This window comes from Gobio gobio (genome assembly GCF_949357685.1).
Source record: "Gobio gobio genome assembly, chromosome: 5".
Lineage (NCBI taxonomy): Eukaryota > Metazoa > Chordata > Actinopteri > Cypriniformes > Gobionidae > Gobio > Gobio gobio.
In genome coordinates this window covers 21343146-21363661 of record NC_137101.1, presented here as the reverse complement: position 1 = coordinate 21363661, position 20516 = coordinate 21343146, and the positions used below count along the sequence as shown (strand labels likewise).

The window sequence follows — 20516 nt, the reverse complement described above, 5'->3', positions numbered from 1 at the left end:
TAATCACTCAAAAATATTTAGGAAAATTAAAATTTATCTAGCAACGATTAGACCATTTTTCCCCCCTTTATTTTTTGCAATATGTTTTTTGCAGTTACATAGAATGTAATAATTTACATTGATTTGAAAGTGACTCGTCTACTGAAAATGTTTTATTTATTTATTTATTTTTAAAGGTTTTCATCAAACTTCTCTCTGAATATGTACAATGTTTGACTGTAGAAAGAGAATACAATATGCAAAGGATCAAGTCAGCCAGTCAGCCACATAAATAATAAAAACATGGACATGCAATACTGATTTAAGTTCAAATTATGAATTATTAAAAGCTAAATCTTACATACATTATCTTAAAACTTCTGCCGAGAAAAAATAGTCCATGATATATAAAACAATCAATGAGACAAGAAAAATAGCCCTAACAAGTTTGGTGGCATTACCATTGTAATGTCGTTATACTAATTGATTATATATTCCTAACACTAAAATGCCATTTCCATAACTAAATTGTTGTTTTGCCATCCAAAAAACAAACCCCTGCTGAAGTTATCTATGGGTTACGATGTTTAACAGTTGCGTAAAGCTGAGAGGAGTCTACAAACAGCTCTTCCTCTGAATCCTTTGACTCTGTTTGTTTAGTAACCACATCTGCTTTTACAATCACCTGAGCCTCTTTTGCTCTTGAAGACTCGCCCGCTGAGCTCTCTACCCTTGCCACACTTCCAGAACAACGTTGGACCACAGCGTAGTCAGCATGAAGTGAGGAAACGCCTTTGAACTCTCGTGACTCTGGTGTACAATTTTTGAAGTCAATGGACGAATAAATGGGGGATTCTGGATTTTCTGTGGCAGTTCCAGCAGAAGACATCTTGACATCATTGGCATAAACAGACTCCGCTTCATTCTCGTGTGGAACGGCCTAAAAGATTGACAGGGTTGAATCAGTGATTTAAAGCTCTAATGTGTCTGTGTACTTTATTTAGTTGGTAAAAAGGTTATTTACGTTTACTTACAACTTTAGATTTTTGTGTAGTGAATAAATCGTTTGTGTGATTTTGTGTGTCATTTGTAACTCACATCACTGGTTGAAATGCTTCTTGTAGCACCTTCTCTTCTAGTCTGCAGGAGTTTTATACTCTTTTTTCTGAAAAGCATGGGTTCATGTTTAATATCAGTTCTATACTAATTACCCCAAAAAGTGTTTAAACACCTTCACACTTAAAAATAAAAAATGTCCAATGCTATCTCACGACCAATTCGTACTTATTTTACGAGGTGGCTAATTCGCAAGAATTCGTAAACCCCAGTGACGGGTAGGTTTAGGCAAGGGGTAGGTAATTCGTACAAATTCATGTGAATTAGCGACCTCGTAAAATACGTACGAATTGCCATGAGATCGGGTTGGAATGTCCATTACATTGCAGGTACAAAATGACAAAGCAAGTGGCATCAGAAAACAAATGATGTGAGAGCATTTCTCAAAACTAACTTCTCTATTCTGTGCTTTATTTGTTCCAAAGTGGTTTTAGTGGATGTGTGAAGTAATCATAGTGTCCTTCATCATATTAGTACGTTTCATATGTATAGTGTCAAAATATGTTTTGTGATCATTGTGAATTGTATATCTGGGTTGTATAAATGCCTCTTGGTTTGATATTTTGTTATATAATGCAACCACATTCATACTTATATTTTTAGCTTCGATCCATTAAGCACGCATTATGTAAAAATGCAATTCATACCATGATTTGAATACATCACTTCTATGATAAACATGTTGTAATTTCGAAATTAAAATACATGTTGATATTTTTGAAGAGCAGAAAGTGCTCATAAGTTTAATCACATTTTCAAATTACATTTTTAGAGTCATACATAAACTTTTAGTATTAAGATTTTTCATTACTAGTAGTTGCTACTGTTCTTGGAACAAAGTTGTATTTAAATATTTCCATCCACATATATGAATAAATAACTTTCATCTGCACCATATGTCAGAAAAGTTTTTGAGCATATGACAAAACCCATCAGCTCATTATCATACAGCATATTGAGTCTGTTCTGTGATCATTATCTTTTCTTCTCTCCAAGTAACTTACTGTATTATTGTTGCTCTGCTAAGGTTCTTAATAACGCATGAGTCGTTCACCTACCGTACACAGATAAATGTAACGGCACAGAACATAATGACCAGCACAGCTGCAACAGCAACTCCAGACATCACAGAGGAAAGATTCACACCTAAAGAAGAATAAAGGAGTGTTTGGAAAACCACTGACGGTTCACTGATTCAATTAAACAAGGGCTAGCGAGTCATATCGTAATTTTTCAACAAAAAATAACAATGATGGCAGGAGCATGGGAACAATATGAAAAGTGAAAGATTAGCATTAGCATTAATGACTGATACTGTTACGGATTTTTTTCATTTACTAATCATCAGTTGACAGATCCTCAATTTCCCACAACCCTGCAGAGGATAAGCAATATGGAGAATTGACGGGATGAAATTTGTGTTCTATGGGATGAATCACAGAACTGAAACTCACGGTCAACAGGGGGAGGCATTTGAAGCAGTTGACTTGCATTGCCATGAGTGTTGTTGCCGACACACTCCAGAGTGAATGTGTGTGTGAGTGACTGATGAAGAGTGATGGAGCTCCTCAAGCCTGTGCTGTTCAATCGCTCTTCACTGATGAACGGGTTTGAAAAGTTAGTGACAGGACGTCCAGACATATGCCACCTCAGTTCAGGAGAGGGATTCCCATCAACCTCACAGAAACACACAGTTACATCCCCACTGACACAGCTGGACGAGGGAGAGATTTTAGGGGCATCTGAAAAAGAGAAAGAGAGAATGATGAGATACATATAGAATTATGGGCGTCTTATGGAAGAGAAAAGAACTGATGCCACAAAAACATCCTACACTGAACATGTAATGTGATGTTGTCCTGTGCTGTTTTGTTCTTGTCCTGTAGCTGGTAGGTTATAGTGCAGGTGAAAGTGACTCTGTGGTGACGGTGCGTAGCAGTGAAGTTCAGATCAGAGATGAGCTCCTGTTGTCTGCTGCTCTCACTGAGGGGGATTCTGGGAGTGGAGCTCCATGTGAGAGTTGGTGGAGGAGAGGAGCAGAGAGACTCAGCAGAGCAGCGCAGACTCACAGAGCTCCCCTCCAACACCTCCTCTTCATCCTCATACAGCTTCACTGTGGGTTTGGGGGGAGACTCTGAAAGACACATAAGGTCAAGATTAAGTGACAATGATGGCATGACAAATACATTTAAAATATTCATTTAACACATTCATTTATTAATAAAAGGCTCAAATCACTCACCAATGACATTTATAGTGGAGCTGTTTCCTGTATAGGTGTATTTCAGACCACCACTACCTTCAATCCTGAAGAAATAGTCACCATTGTGATTTGAACTAACATCATAAAAGATAGTGGTGCAGTTCTTCTCATGTAGTTTTCCAGTTATTTCCCCTTTTAAGTCATTATTCTTGGGAGAGCTGGAGTTAAACACTAAATTTTTTTCTAAACTAGTCCCATTTTTGAGCCAACATCCTCTTGCACTCTTAGTGAGGTTTTTGTCATATTCATCCTTAATCTCAAATCTGCACTTTATGATCACGCAGGATCCACTGAGAGCTTTAATCTTCTCTGGCAGACTGATGCTGAAATCTCTACAGCAAACACCTACAACACACACACGATGAAAAGCATTCAGACACAAGCAGAAACAAACACCGAAGCATTCAGACACACCAACACATTTCTGTTTTTATACAAAATGCTACAAAATTATTTTTTTCACCCATTACAAAACATTCATTTGCATTACGATTATTGTTAAAAAGGGTAAACATAAGCAGAACCGCAGCAGCAGTGAAATAAAATATTCAACAGCAATTTAATCTAAATTGTAATAATATTCTTTTAAAGAAATATTTCTTGAGAAAAGAACTGATTTTCAACATTGGATAAATGTTCTTAAGTGTTTGTAAGTAAACTATATGAAGCACCATAGTTTCGGAATAATAGTTTAGCACTTGAATTCACGCTCTCATTCACGTCACACTTTTGTTGTTTAAAAACTAAATGTGAAGAAGAGAAAGGAAACCACACCTTGTAACAGAAAAGAGAAAATAATGATTTTATCTGCCTTATTCATCTCGTCATTAACAGAAACCCAGTCCTGTGAGGAAACACACATTAGTAAATCTGCACATCATAGAAATCATAAATTGAACCTGATCATAAACTGATCATTTTCGTAAATTATACTGAACAAACAGATATTTATGAAATCACTGTAAGTGTCCAATAAACTGAACAACACTTCTGAAGAAACATCTAAAGAAGAATAAGAGTTCAAGACTTGCCAGAGGTGAGAAAAAAAATTGTTTTTTTCCTAAATGCAGAAGGACACCAAGTTCTGTATTGTGGCGTCTGCCGATGATTTGAGACTGTGTAAAACTGAGTTGTGTGAGCATAATATAGACTGACAGCTAGAGAACAACTTCCTGTATCGGCACATACATTCTATTCACAGATTCACTATTCCTTGTACAAAGTGGAAGATCATATCATTAATTTAGTAAAATGATTATACATGTTTTGAACTTTAACACATATGCCTATTCAGTTGCCGTCATTTTCAGTATTAAAAAATAAATGTGACACCTTGCATCAGTTTCCTGCTCAGAATTCATATAGGCCTACTAAGAAGAGCTTAAGTTTTTCTTTGAACCAAAAGCATCTGATAAAGTGTAATCACATCACATTTATGCAGAAAAGGGAAATGGCATTTAAAGAATCTGCATTGCCATATTAACTCATCAGCAGCAGCCTTTTAAAATTCAAAAAGTGGTGAAAAAAGTGCATTGGTGAATTTGATGATCTAAGAAAAATGTTCAGTGCTCTGCTGTTTGGAGTCAGTAGGACATAGAGATGCCCCGTTCTGATTGGATTTCAAACTGTCTCCACTTGTTGCAATACAACTTTTCCTGAGATCTGCTACTGTACATCACTGCTCTGTACCGGTGATTTAATGACAGAATTCACACACGCTGGTGACTGAACATGGATGGTTTGCAACAAAGTAGCATTCTTTCAGCATTTTGATTTTAGATGTACAGTATTTAAAATATGGTGCTCAGATGAGTAAATGCAACACTGTGCTGTGACATTTCTCCATATATGGACTTTTGAAAAATAATTGACTTCTTATAAGCATTTATTTATGGTTATCATCTTTAAAGGCCCACTGAAATCAAAATAAAGTGTTTTAGCTTTTAGTATGATTATCTTAGCATTAAGGTTATGAATTAGCGGGTGTGTTGTGTTCCATAATGACAAAATTTGCATTTAGGAGATATAAGCATTCAAAACTTACAGTCTCTCACTTCCGTTAAAGCGAATCACAGATTTTGATTACATCATCGCAGACTTCACCTTCTCGTCAAATCTTCTGTCCAATCAAATGCACTCTAGAATCTGAAGTCCCGCCCCCTGCATTATAAATAGACCCTGAACTGTGTCTGAAAATGGTCAGCTGTTCACGCATTTACTATTTTCTACATGGTAAACGGCACATAGCGCACTATATATGCGATAGGTAACGATTCAGACAGTGTACATATGTATTCAATTGAGGCGAATGAAGTCTGGGTTCACGATAGTTTCACGCGCACCGCAGCAGCGCACACACATAGTCTAGACCAGAACCGTTGACTAGAGACACGAGAGCGCAGCGCAGATTATATGCGCGAGTCAGCGCAGACAACAAAACATATCGGACCCATTTAAATGCGGCACAGAAGCTGTATTTTGAGCGCGTTGTGAGCGCGTTGTTTGTGTTTGAGCTCCGTCAAATTGATTCATAATCCTTGATTTTCTCCTTAATACTCGCTTACAAAAGAATACTTTCTATTATTTACAGCGTGTGAACATATCTCTGATACGATTCTCTATAAAAAACAATCGGATTGCTTTGATATCGCTACTTATATCCGAACTTCCGCTACTAGCCGTAGCCCGCTAGCCTTGCACGCGTGGTAACTTGTTTAACGTTACACCCGGTAAACACTGATAGCTACAATTCGCCATCGTAGCACTTCTGCTACAATGGCGAATAACTCGGATATGTGTCTAATGTTACCTTTGAGTGCAGGCGAGGACACGTTCGAGCTGCATTCGGTGCAGTTGGAGTTGCAGTCGTTGGCGAGGCAGATTCGCGGCCTTCTAGACAGACAAGCTGTGCTGAGAGAGCGGCGAACGGCGCTTGAAACATCACGCGCCGATGCGCACAAGTCAGTGGATACTAACATTTTGACTCCGACCTCGTCTACTCCGCGTGTTTCTCTGCACAGGACCCAAGCACCCAGGACGCGATCATCATCCCTGGCTTCGTTCACTCCGGCACCGACACAGCGCCATGGACCCTGGGTGTTTCCACAGCGGAAGACGCGAGCCAGGACCAGAGCTAGGACCTCTCCGCCCCTCCCGGTCTTCGAGATCTCCACCCGGAACCGCTTCTCCCCTCTTCGCGAGACGGAACGCGACGCTGTGGTCATCGGTACTTCCATCGTCCGGCATGTCCACGCTACCTCAGGTAAAGGCAAGGTTATCACTCACTGCTTTCCTGGTGCTCGAGTTCTCGATGTCGCTGCGCAGGTTCCCGAGATCCTGAACGGTGACGAGCGTATCGGAGCTGTCGTGCTGCACGCGGGAACGAACGACACCAGGCTGCGGCAGACGGAGGTTCTGAAGAAGGACTACAGGAGCCTGATCGAGACGGTGCGCAGAACATCGCCTGAAGCAACGATCGTCGTTTCTGGACCGCTTCCCACGTACCGACTAGGACATGAAAAGTTCAGTAGATTATTTGCTCTAAATGAATGGTTAATGTCATGGTGTAATGAACAGAAGCTGCTCTTTGTAAATAATTGGAATCTGTTTTGGGAGCGACCTAGGCTCTTCCGTCCTGATGGCCTTCACCCCAGCAGAATCGGAGCGGCTCTTCTGTCGGACAACATCTCCAGAGCGCTGCACACCACCATCATATGACTAGTAAGTCAAAGTCCAAATAACAGTATTTGCTGTCCTAACTTAATTGACATAAGTACCAATGTAGAACATTATATAGAAACTGTGTCTATTCCTCGTTTAGTGAGGTCAAACATTAAATCTACTGTAGGATCTAGGAAAAATCTAATTGTGATTAAACCAGAAAATCTCAATATTAGTGAACAAAACCAATTTTGTACTAACTTAATTGACATAAGTACCAATGTAGAACATTATATAGAAACTGTGTCTATTCCTCGTTTAGTGAGGTCAAACATTAAATCTACTGTAGGATCTAGGAAAAATCGAATTGTGATTAAACCAGAAAATCGCAATATTAGTGAACAAAAACAATTTCTAAAACTAGGTCTTCTAAACATTAGATCGCTCACACCTAAGGCGGTTATTGTAAATGAAATGGTCACAGATAATAGTTTCGATGTACTTTGCCTTACTGAAACCTGGCTTAAGCCAAATGATTATTTCGGTCTTAATGAGTCTACTCCGCCAGGATACTGTTATAAGCATGAGCCCCGTCTGATTGGTCGTGGCGGCGGTGTTGCAACAATCTATAGAGATATTCTAAATGTTACCCAGAAAACAGGTCACAGGTTTAATTCATTTGAAGTACTAGTGCTAAATGTTACGCTATTAGATGTAAGAAAGAAATCTGTATTATCTCTAGCCTTAGCTACTGTATATAGACCTCCAGGGCCCTATGCTGATTTCCTAAAAGAGTTTGCAGACTTTCTCTCAGATCTATTGGTCAACGTCGATAAAGCATTAATTGTTGGAGATTTTAACATACACGTAGATAACACAAATGACGCGTTAGGGGCTGCGTTTACAGATCTATTAAATTCCTTTGGGGTCAAGCAAAACGTCACTGGTCCCACTCATCGTCTTAATCACACACTAGATTTAATTATATCACATGGAACCAACCCAACCGATATAGATATTATACCACAAAGTGATGATGTCACTGACCATTACATGGTAACTTGCATACTGCGTACTGCTGAAATCTGTCATGTTGCGCCACGTTATCGGCCAGGCAAAACAATCCTTCCAACCACTATAGATAGATTCTCAAATAGCTTACCGGATCTGTCTCAGCTGCTAAGTGAACCCAAACAAACAGATGAACTAGAGGAAATGACTAGCAGTATGAGCACCATTTTCTCTAGTACATTAGAAATTGTAGCACCAATTAGATTGAAAAAGGTTAGAGAGAAAAATAAAGCACCATGGTACAACAGTGCTACACATGTTATCAAGAGAGAAACTCGTAACTTAGAGCGTAAATGGAAACAAACTAATTTAGAGGTCTTTAGAATCGCATGGAAAGAAAGTATGTCACGTTATAAAAAGGCCCTAAAAGCAGCCAGAGCTGAGCATCTCCGCAAACTAATAGAAAATAACCAAAATAATCCAAGGTTTTTATTTAACACTGTGGCTAGACTAACAAATAAACAAGCATCGCCTGAGCAAAATATTCCGTCACAGTTTAGTAGTAATGATTTTATGAACTTCTTCGCTGACAAAATAGAAAGCATCAGAAACAAAATTGTAAATGTACAATCATTAATGATGTCTTATGATTCAACCGCAATTATCGCCCCTCAAGAATTACTACACCGCTTTACAACTATAGGACAGGAAGAGCTAAATAAACTTATCATTGCATCTAAACCAACAACATGTTTATTAGATCCAATACCCACTAAACTACTGAAAGAGTTGTTACCTGTAGTGGAAGAGCCTCTTCTCAATATTATTAACTCGTCTTTATCTTTAGGTCATGTTCCAAGAATATTCAAGTTGGCAGTCATAAAACCTCTCATTAAGAAGCCACAATTAGATCATAATAACCTAGCAAATTACAGACCAATTTCAAATCTTCCATTTATGTCTAAAATACTAGAAAAAGTTGTGTCCGCTCAATTGTCCTCTTTCTTGCAAGAAAATGATATCTATGAAAAATTTCAATCAGGATTCAGGCCGCATCATAGCACAGAAACCGCACTCGTTAAAATCACAAATGATTTACTTCTAGCTTCTGATCAAGGCTGTATCTCAATACTAGTTCTACTCGATCTTAGTGCTGCGTTCGATACTATAGATCATAAAATACTATTAGATCGACTTCAAAATTACACTGGTGTTCAGGGACAGGCATTAAACTGGTTTAGATCGTATTTATCAGACCGCTACCATTTTGTCTGTCTAAATGGGGAAAAATCAAAGATGACGTCAGTAGACTATGGGGTGCCGCAAGGATCCGTGTTAGGCCCTCTGCTATTCTCTATATATATGCTGCCACTTGGTAATATTATAAGAAAACATGGAATTAATTTCCACTGTTATGCTGATGACACTCAATTATATATTTCATCACGACCAGATGAAAACGCTAAATTATCTAAACTGACAGCGTGTGTTGATGATATTAAACACTGGATGACATGTAATTTTCTGCTATTAAATTCAGATAAAACGGAGGTATTACTTATTGGTCCAAAAAACTGCCCACAAAACCTCTCACAATACAACTTTAACTTGGAAGGATGTCCTGTCGCTTTATCCACTACAGTAAGAGACCTGGGTGTTATATTAGACCGCAACTTGTCTTTCGAAAGTCATATTTCATATGTTACAAGAACGGCATTTTTCCACCTTAGAAACATTGCCAAGCTACGTAACATTCTATCTATTTCTGATGCAGAAAAGTTAGTTCATGCATTCATGACCTCGAGACTAGATTACTGTAATGCTTTATTAGCTGGTTGTCCTGCATCATCGATAAACAAGCTACAGTTAGTCCAAAACGCAGCTGCTAGAGTTCTTACTAGGTCAAGAAAATATGATCATATAACACCAATTTTATCATCTCTACACTGGTTACCTATTAAGTTCCGTATCAATTACAAAGTATTGCTACTGACCTATAAAGCCCTAAATGGTTTAGCTCCAGTGTATTTAACTGATCTTTTATCGCCCTACAATCCATCGCGCTCTTTAAGATCACTAAACTCTAGGCTTCTGGTCATTCCTAGGATATCTAAGTCCACTAAAGGAGGGAGGGCATTTTCACATTTAGCTCCTAAACTCTGGAATAGTCTTCCGGATATTGTTCGAGGTTCAGACTCGCTGTCCCAGTTTAAAACTAGATTAAAGACGCATCTCTTTAGCCAAGCATTCACATTATAAATAAGTTTTATACTACAGTTAAATCGCACCAACAGCATTAATATTCTGAACAGCAGCTATGCTAATTATTTCCCATCTGCTTTTCTGTTGTTATCTCGGGACACTAGTCCCGAGGTAACTAGTTCATCAGCTCCAGTTTGTATCCAGCCTCTCATGGAGACTTCAGATGCCCCTGTGATGAGACGACTCGACGCCTGTGAAGAGACGACTCAACGCCAGCGTTGTTATGGCCTAAAATAATACATGATTGATTAACTTATCCTAACATTTTTCTTTAACATTCTCTTTCTAACATTTTTCAATGTACATTTATGAAATGCACTTTCTGTGAAGCTGCTTTGAAACAATGTGTATTGTGAAAAGCGCTATACAAATAAATTTGAATTGAATTGAATTGAATTGAATTATTTCAAGGAGATATGGAGGAGATTATGATGATAAACGCCAACGGTTAGACTCAGAGGAAACTGGCTTTAAAAAAACAGAAAGGCTCTAGTCAAACTGTGGTAATAACGGAACGCTATTGGCTGTTTCAAAAAAGAGGAGGAGCTGCTAACAGCTGGTGCCTTTTGAGGGGAAATTACGTCAACACATTGAATAAGGCTGCGCGTTCCAAGGCCTGAATCATGGTAAAAAGCACTGCAGTAGACTATCAAAAACCAGAAGTAAAGTATAAAAACAGTTTATTCTTATACAAAAAAACCCACAAATAACAGACTTGCTTAGTAAAAACATACGTGACACGGATCCAAATGTAGGGGAAATTTAATTTAAAAAAAATAATAATCCAAAACCAGAAACACAAAAGAAAACACGGGTAACAGAGAACAGGAAACAGCATACACCTGCATGACAACAAACAACGATCGACAGAACAACTGAAGCACTCTGAAGCCCCCTCCCTGCGCTCTGCGCACGGGCCGGAGCCCTCTCTGGGCCCTGCGCACGGGCCGGAGCCCTCTCTGGATGCTGGTCGGAGACAGGGAACGTCGCTGGGCTCTGGACGGAGACAGGGGACGTGGCTGGGCTCTGGACAGAGACAGGGGACGTGGCTGGGCTCTGGATGGAGACAGGGGACGTGGCTGGGCTCTGGACGGAGACAGGGGACGTGGCTGGGCTCTGGTCGGAGACAGGGGACGTGGCTGGGGTCTGGACGGAGACAGGGGATGTGGCTGGGCTCTGGGCACGGGTTGAAGGCGCAGATGCAGTGTCCATCCCTGCTGAAATCCCCACCGCCAGGATAACAGCGGCGCAGTGTCCTCTAGACTCGATGCCAGTCTCCCGTACCTATGGACTGCCTCAAAGTCTTCCTCCACGAAGGCCATGGCCCCCGTGATCTCCGACCTGGTGACCCCTGCCACCAATGCTGAGCCGCATAGCTGTAGTGCCAGAGCAGCGTAACACTCAAAAAAATTCCAGTCCTGTTCCCACCACGGCATCCATGACCGGAGTGGCTCAGCCAATCCCCTCCAGAACATCGCCATCTGGCTCTCCTCGCCCATCCTTGTTAGGGGAGCCAACCTGATAAACTCAAGAACATAGTCCTCTGTGCTGAGCTCTCCCTGGTGAAAGTGTGTTAATTCCCCCGCTGGATCCATAATGGGTCGGTCGATCTGTCACAGAACAGAAAACACAGACAGCAGGCAGAGAAGTAGGATCCAAATGCAGGGGAAATTTAATTTAAACAAATTATCAAAAACCAGGAACAAAGTAACACTGATGAAAAAAACAAAAACGAAAACACGGATAACAGAGAACAGGAAACAGCATACACCTGCATGACAACAAACAAAAACCGACAGAGAACAACTGAAGAACTGGGGTATATATACACACACAAGAGGAACAAGGTTAACAAGATAACAAGGGGAGTGGTAAATAGAAAACATTACTTAAAGGAACTGTATGTAAGAAATGTATTTCAATTAATCATAAAATGGCCCTGATATGTCACTAGACATTAAGAAATCATGTTAATTTCAAATACTTATATCACTGACAACGGTTGTCCGGCCAAGATATTGTCATTTTAAAAGTGAAGTTGCAGCCCTCAACTGATGTTGATGTTGTCATGTTGTGTTTTGGCCTGAAGCGCCACCCTCCACCTGTCTACCAATCACGAAGTCAGTAGTGTTTCTGCATTCGGGTTGCCAGCTCTGCTCTAGTTACCACAGCTGCAGCTACAAACTTTTTGGATAAACAATGTCTAACTTTACGAAACCTAAACAACCTCGTTATGAATCAGAAAAACGTTGTGACAGTGTCTGAAATAAAACAAGGATTTGTATAAGAGATGCCTTTGAAAGATGGAGACGGCTGAAAACGGAGAATAATTTGAAGACTGATGCCAACGTTGCTAATTTTCTCCTGGACAGGTAAGGTTCATCTATGTTTGGCTAATTTGTACTTAATGTAAATGGACATTTTCAAATATTCATGACAGTCGAACAAAGTTATGCATGTTCGTGCAAAGTAACGTTAGGTTAGCGCAGATGGAGGAGGTGGGTCATTGAATTGAAAAGGTATAAAGGAATTGTTTGGTAAATAAAAACGGCGAGTCGTCATTGCTAACATTAGTAATGCATTATCAGAGCCCGTTTCTCTGTCATTATGCTGGGACGCTGAGGAAAACAACATTAGCACGCTTATTATTGCAATGTGAAAACGTATTTGAGACAGTAGCCTAACGTTACCTCGGTAAAAATGATTCCTCATTCGTTCTTCGCATATATAGTGGACAAAACATGCTGCAAGTTGACCTGTATGACCATTGCTAATGTTATTTAGCTTTGCTGTAATTTTAATATAGTATTTTTTCATGTGGGAATGTTCTGTCACATACGAGCGTTCATATTTACGATTAGTTTTGGCTAATCGCCATTAGTAAATTTTTGCGATTCATAATTACTTCACAAAACATCGCTCTTGAAGCATAAACATAATTAACAGAAAGAAGAAAAACCTTGTCACTTGCCATTGAAAGCTCCTAGCAGCCTATGTTCCTGCTGGATCCTGCAGCCTAGCTGGCAACCTCGAGTCAGGGGAGGGGGAGAGGGAATACACCGCTCAACAGTAATTTGAAAGTGATTGCAGTACCAGTTTTGGCCACAGTCCTACATGCAGCTCCTTTAACAAACATCACTACTTCTTCAGCATTTATTAATCTTAGTCGATGGTCATTTCAACATTTACATATATGTTTTTAGTCAACATTTGTTAATGCACTGTGAACTAACATGAACAAACAATGATTAATTAGATTTTTCTTTACTAACAGTAACAAAGATTAATAAAGGTTTTAAACATATATTGCTCACTGTTAGTGTGTGTTAGCTAATGCATTAACTATGGAAAATATGCATATAAAATCATGAAAGTACAGCTTTTTTGTCAGAAAGTCAATATTATAGTTCACAAAAAGACACAAATTAGATATTATATTAAATCAAAATTTGAATACATACACATATACATTTTTTGTAATCTCTCCTTTTCTTAAATAGAATGTGAGATTAGAATAAGTGTGTCTGAAATCATACCAAATGGATGGTCCACTATTCCAGGTAGAAATCTGTGCACAGTCTAATGACTAATATTGCCCACAAACCATTGCACTTTAGGTGAGGATTTAGTTCAACACAAATAAAAAGATATTTAAGCATGGTAGATATGAGACAGATGGTGAGAGCCCTGACTTGCAGAACAATGTGCTACTTGTTTTCTCTCTAATTGAGTTGTGTAAATTTAATTCAATAAAATGTGAAATGTGTATATGAAGATGTTAACTGTTACAGGATGACTTTCAGGCCAGTTTACAATGACAGAAAGCACGTAAATATGCAACAGAACACAGTTATGATGTGGTAGTGCAGGTATGTCCCAAAGCTTGCCTGCTTTTTCTGTGAAACTTTATATTAGGTGTCCCTAAATACTACTTACATCAAAACATAGGTATAATTTGCTTATTGCGTTAATATTGTAATGCAAAACACTTGTTCCTCTATTGAGGTGGGATACGGGTAAGGTTAGGGGTGTTATGGGTTTAAGGGTGGGCTAATGTGTAAGAGAAGGTTCAACTGATGTAATTACAGAAATTCATAATTACAACTGTAATTACACCCAGGTATTTTTTTAAAATATAAGTTCAATGTAAAAACAGGCACTGTATGAACACAATAAGTACTCATTCAAATGATTAATACATTGCAGTAAAATACATTTAATATAAAGTGGGACCACTTTTTCTTTACAAAAAGAGTACATACTTTTACAGCAAAGTAGGCAAATCAAATCAAGCCATCTAAAAAAAAAAAATTCCAGACAAGCAAATGGCATATGTGCATGAATGGGAAAATAAATGTTTATTTTAAACCACTAAATAGATTTCCATAAAATATGACAAAAGAAAATGCATATTTGTTGCCAGTGAGGTTTGGTCTTCATGCTTTTGTAATGTATCAGACATAGGATCAATGTGTTTTTATACGAGTCTTCATGTGGAAATACATGCATTATATAAAATCCTGAAAGAACAACTGACTGAAGAAAACAAAGAAAGGGATAAAATGTATTTTTGTTGTTTATTGTGTGTCACCTCTCTTAATGTTCAAAGTCTCATATTCAGAGGGTGGAGCTGAGAGCTGAAGAGAAGCATATGTGTCTGCGGCCTCATTCTGAGCCTGAAAACAAAAACACTCTCAAACATCATCATCATGATCCTATATCATGACTTACTATATCTAGGCCTTATAACAAGGAATACTCACCTTCTGCTTGGTGGACAATCTGTAAAGAAAGGATATTATGTTACTAATTATGCACCCTTTTTTTTCTTTGATTGGGCACCTGTTAAAGTTCTGACTCTCTTCCTATAAGACTGTGAGCCATCCATAATGGTCTAGTGGTGTAATTCTAGTTTGCATGCATGGGGGCGGTTTCAAATTTCAAATGCAATATACATTTTTATAACGAACCAAGCAAAACTGGATCTGAACTCGACTGCCAAAAGTTAAGTATTCTCTTTTCTCAAAACAAATGTTCATGTTTAATATCAGTTACATGCTAGCTTTATAGGGAGCAAAATCAGAAGTCAAATATGACTGGCAAGTAGGACTGGACGATTAACCAAAAACTAATCGAAACCGAAATTTAGAACTCTAACTGACGTAATTTTCCCATGTCGTTTATTTCGGTTTTCACGTGACTCCGCCCTGTCAGTCACATCAAGTGCAGTTTGCAGGCACACGAAAAGATGCAGGAGCAGTTATCTTTGTTTATAGATGCTCAGAATTACTATGGTAATTGCATGTTTTACACAGTTTATACACGTAAGTTAATCGCCGTTCTTATATGCGCTGATACACACACAGAGACGGCGCGCGCAAGCCCCGAAGCCAGATCACTGTGAAGTTTGTCAATTAAATGAGTTTAAAGGCTTGCCAGTTTGAACATTAAAGCGATTGGGCACTATTCAAGAACAACGTTATGGAAAACTTCTCCGTTCAGTGCTCATGAGCTTTTTTCTGTGACACAGAGAGCCGCGTTGTGTCTCAGACAACGCGCGCTAGATCACTTTCACTTGCGTCCTCACAAAGCTTTGTAATTTGTATGTGTTTTAAGGCTGCCAGTTTGAACATTGAAGCGATTTTAGACCATCTGATGTGTATTATGTTGAACTAACGTCTGATATACACACAAACACTCACAGACAGTAGCTCGCACATCGCGTGAAGATCGTGCGCAGAGAGGAGCGCAGAAACTCAATGTAAACGCTGCTGTGATTAAACTAAAGTAGCATAGATTTTAAAACCTTTGAACTAAGTACAAACCACAGCTTCATAATTAATAGAGACGGTGTGACTAATTCACACACACAATCACTCTATTAATGCATTCAAATAAATGTAATGTAGGCCTACTGTGCTTATTTATTTGTATCTGATGTACAACAAACAGAAATCTGCAAGATAGACAATAACTGCTGAAAGTGAACCGTTTTCTTCAAGTATTTAAAAATCACAAAGAAATATGCACTTTTTCATTAGAAAAAAATATCCCGCCTTTAATAGTAGAAAATATTTACAGCACGAACCTTATCAGTGAACTATGAGGGCAAAAAAAGGAAAGCAAAAAAAAAAAGAGCAAAATAATCATTCATTAATCGTAATCGAGGTAAAATGTTATTTTTGGTTCAAATCGTTACAGCCCTACTGGCAAGTGAATCAACTTCACTGTAAAAAATATATGATCAATAAGTTATGACAACATATGTTTTACATCGTTTTAACTAAGTAACAAAATAAGTTACGCAACTTTTTTAAAATAATTTATACTAGATACGACTCATTTTTAAGTCAGTTTAACGTAATTTAAGTTGAAATGACTTGAACATCCAAGTTGATTGTACTTAATTTCATGCTGCAACTTTTTTTTTTCAGTGTTGTGCAGTGACCCCCAAATTTTTTGGACAACTTAGTCAAACTTAAAAATGCCTAAATGTCAATTGCAATGCAGATACAAAATGACAAAGCGAGTGGCATCTGCAACCAAATGATGTAAGAGCTTTTCTCAGAGCTAACTTCTGTATACTGTATATTATTTTGGCTTAACTAGTGTCGAGTGGTTTTTAGTAGATGTGTGAACCAGAGTATTGCTTTCACATTAACACTTAGTGTACTGTCAAAATACGTTTCGTGTTTATTTAGAATTCTATATCTATTTTTAATCATTTAAATGCTACATTTATTTTTGTGAAATGTTTTGCTTGTCCTATTTTTGTAATAAATGCATCTTGGTTTGATATTTTTTGCTTAGATCTATTAATTTGTTTGAACATATATTGTGTAAAAATTCAACTCATACATAGCATGATTTGAATACATCATATTTCTAAATTACAAAAAACTTTTACTTAAAAAAGAGTAAAAGTATTATATTAAGATGTATAACCTCACGTCTATTAAAAATGTAAGGAAACATGTTATTACTTTTTACTGGAGTCATTATGTAAACCTTTGGTATATTTTTGGTTATTATTATTTTCAATAGTTGCTACTGTTCTTGGAATGAAGTATTTTCCTCCACATTACTGAATAAATCACTTTCATCTGCATGTTAGTAAAGCATCTGAGTTTATATACAGCAAAATCCATCAGCTCATTATCATACATTGAGTCTGTTCTGTGATCATCTTGTCTTCTCTCTAAGTAATGTATTATTGTTGTTCTGCTATGGTTCTTAATATGTGTAGTTCACGTACCGTACACAGATGCATGTAATGGCACAGAACATAATGACCATCACAGCTGCAACAGCAACTCCAGTCATCACAGAGGAAAGATTCACACCTAAAGAAGAATAAAGGAGTGTTTAGAAAAAACACTGATCACTGATTCAATTAAACAAGGGCTAGCGAGTCTTATCGTAATCTTTCAACAACAAAATAACAATGATGGCAGGAGCATGGGAACAATATGAAAAGTGAGAGATTAGCATTAGCATTAATGACTGATACTCTTACGGATTTTTTTCATTTACTAATCATCAGTTGACAGATCCTCAATTTCCCACAACCCTGCAGAGGATAAGCAATATGGAGAATTGATGGGATGAAATTTGTGTTCTATGGGATGAATCACAGAACTGAAACTCACGGTCAACAGGGGGAGGCAGTTGAAGCAGTTGACTTGCATTGCCATGAGTGTTGTTGCCGACACACTCCAGAGTGAATGTGTGTGTGAGTGACTGATGAAGAGTGATGGAGCTCCTCAAGCCTGTGCTGTTCAATCGCTCTTCACTGATGAACGGGTTTGAAAAGTTAGTGACAGGACGTCCAAACAGATGCCACCTCAGTTCAGGAGAGGGATTCCCATCAACCTCACAGAAACACACAGTTACATCCCCACTGACACAGCTGGACGAGGGAGAGATTTTAGGGGCATCTGAAAAAGAGAAAGAGAGAATGATGAGATACATATAGAATTATGGGCGTCTTATGGAAGAGAAAAGAACTGATGCCACAAAAACATCCTACACTGAACATGTAATGTGATGTTGTCCTGTGCTGTTTTGTTCTTGTCCTGTAGCTGGTAGGTTATAGTGCAGGTGAAAGCGACTCTGTGGTGACGGTGAGTAGCAGTGAAGTTCAGATCAGAGATGAGCTCCAGTTGTCTGCTGCTCTCACTGAGGGGGATTCTGGGAGTGGAGCTCCATGTGAGAGTTGGTGGAGGAGAGGAGCAGAGAGACTCAGCAGAGCAGCGCAGACTCACAGAGCTCCCCTCCAACACTTCCTGTTTATCCTCCAACACCTCCTGTTTATCCTCATACAGCTTCATTGTGGGTTTGGGGGGAGACTCTGAAACAAATAAATATGTAGATATATGTAGACATTTCGATGTGGCATACATGTTTACAATTTGTCATGTACAATAATCTTACCATAAACTTCTATCTGAACACGTTTTTGAGTAAAAGTCCATTTCAATCCACCTTCACCCTCAATCCTAAAGTAATAAAAACTACTGTAATTTGATCTAACATCATAAAAGACGGTGGTACAGTTCTTCTTGTGTAATTTTCCAGTTATGTTTCCCTTAATAATTGAGTTTATGGCAGAGTTGAAAACTATTTTCTCATGCTCAGTCCCATTTTTATACCAACATCCTCTAGCACTCTTAGTGAGGTTTTTGTCATATTCATCGTGAATCTCAAATCTGCACTTTATGTTCACGCAGGATCCACTGAGAGCTTTAATCTTCTCTGGCAGACTGATGCTGAAATCTCTACAGCAAACACCTACAACACACACATGATGAAAAGCATTCAGACACAAGCAGAAACAAACACTGAAGCATCCAGACACACCAACACATTTCTGTTTTTATACAAAATGCTACAAAATTATTTTTTTCACCCATTACAAAACATTCATTTGCATTACGATTATTGTTAAAAAGGGTAAACATAAGCAGAACCGCAGCAGCAGTGAAATAAAATATTCAACAGCAATTTAATCTAAATTGTAATAATATTCTTTTAAAGAAATATTTCATGAGAAAAGAACTGATTTTCAACATTGGATAAATGTTCTTAAGTGTTTGTAAGTAAACTATATGAAGCACCATAGTTTCGGAATAATAGTTTAGCACTTGAATTCACGCTCTCATGCACGTCACACTTTTGTTGTTTAAAAACTAAATGTGAAGAAGAGAAAGGAAACCACACCTTGTAACAGAAAAGAGAAAATAATGATTTTATCTGCCTTATTCATCTCGTCATTAACAGAAACCCAGTCCTGTGAGGAAACACACATTAGTAAATCTGCACATCATAGAAATCATAAATTGAACCTGATCATAAACTGATCATTTTCGTAAATTATACTGAACAAACAGATATTTATGAAATCACTGTAAGTGTCCAATAAACTGAACAACACTTCTGAAGAAACATCTAAAGAAGAATAAGAGTTCAAGACTTGCCAGAGATGAGAAACATTTTGTTTTCCTAAATGCAGAAGGACACCAAGTTCTGTATTGTGGCGTCTGCCGATGATTTGAGACTGTGTAAAACTGAGTTGTGTGAGCATAATATAGACTGACAGCTAGAGAACAACTTCCTGTATCGGCACATACATTCTATTCACAGATTCACTATTCCTTGTACAAAGTGGAAGATCATATCATTAATTTAGTAAAATGATTATACATGTTTTGAACTTTAACACATATGCCTATTCAGTTGCCGTCATTTTCAGTATTAAAAAATAAATGTGACACCTTGTATCAGTTTCCTGCTCAGAATTCATATAGGCCTACTAAGAAGAGCTTAAGTTTTTCTTTGAACCAAAAGCATCTGATAAAGTGTAATCACATCACATTTATGCAGAAAAGGGAAATGGTATTTAAAGAATCTGCATTGCCATATTAACTCATCAGCAGCAGCCTTTTAAAATTCAAAAAGTGGTGAAAAAAGTGCATTGATGATCTAAGAAAAATTTTCAGTGCTCTGCTGTTTGGAGTCAGTAGGACATAGAGATGCCCCGTTCTGATTGGATTTCAAACTGTCTCCACTTGTTGCAATACAACTTTCCCTGAGATCTGCTACTGTACATCACTGCTCTGTACCGGTGATTTATTGACAGAATTCACACACGCTGCTGACTGAACATGGATGGTTTGCAACAAAGTAGCATTCTTTCAGCATTTTGATTTTAGATGTACAGTATTTA

General features: G+C 38.1%; 2 protein-coding genes across 3 annotated transcripts; both read right to left on the bottom strand.

The window, feature by feature from the left end:
• Positions 1-141: 141 nt before the first annotated feature.
• LOC307126232 (myelin-associated glycoprotein-like) lies at positions 142-19843 on the bottom strand. Of its 2 annotated transcripts, XM_079816664.1 has the most exons (8): positions 19768-19843; positions 19511-19580; positions 18725-19081; positions 18321-18641; positions 17941-18228; positions 17547-17634; positions 15055-15073; positions 14487-14967 (listed from the first exon to the last, which is right to left on the bottom strand). In XM_079816664.1, the coding sequence occupies exons 2-8, from the start codon at positions 19554-19556 to the stop codon at positions 14869-14871; spliced, it is 1218 nt and encodes a 405-aa protein (XP_079672790.1). In that variant the 5' UTR covers positions 19557-19580; positions 19768-19843; the 3' UTR covers positions 14487-14868. The 2 variants fall into 2 exon arrangements, with proteins under 2 accessions (XP_079672789.1, XP_079672790.1); XM_079816663.1 differs by lacking the exons at positions 14487-14967; positions 15055-15073; positions 17547-17634; positions 19768-19843 and adding exons at positions 142-919; positions 1078-1144; positions 2154-2241 and having other exon boundaries at positions 19511-19574.
• Positions 2433-11886, bottom strand: LOC307127184 (sialic acid-binding Ig-like lectin 14; the record flags this gene model as incomplete). The annotated part of the gene is made up of 6 exons (XM_079818292.1): positions 2433-2470; positions 2550-2837; positions 2930-3229; positions 3338-3703; positions 4128-4132; positions 11576-11886. 6 exons carry the CDS (start codon positions 11884-11886, stop codon positions 2433-2435), a joined length of 1308 nt encoding a protein of 435 aa, XP_079674418.1.
• Positions 19844-20516: the final 673 nt, after the last annotated feature.

Coding starts and splice junctions, on each gene's coding strand:
- LOC307126232 (XM_079816663.1), bottom strand. CDS start 19,556: ATGAATAAGGCAGATAAAATCATTATTTTCTCTTTTCTGTTACAAG. Junction 19,082..19,510: donor TTTCTCTTTTCTGTTACAAG/GTGTGGTTTCCT, acceptor TGTGTGTTGTAG/GTGTTTGCTGTAGAGATTTC. Junction 2,242..17,940: donor ACTGCCTCCCCCTGTTGACC/GTGAGTTTCAGT, acceptor ATTCTTCTTTAG/GTGTGAATCTTTCCTCTGTG.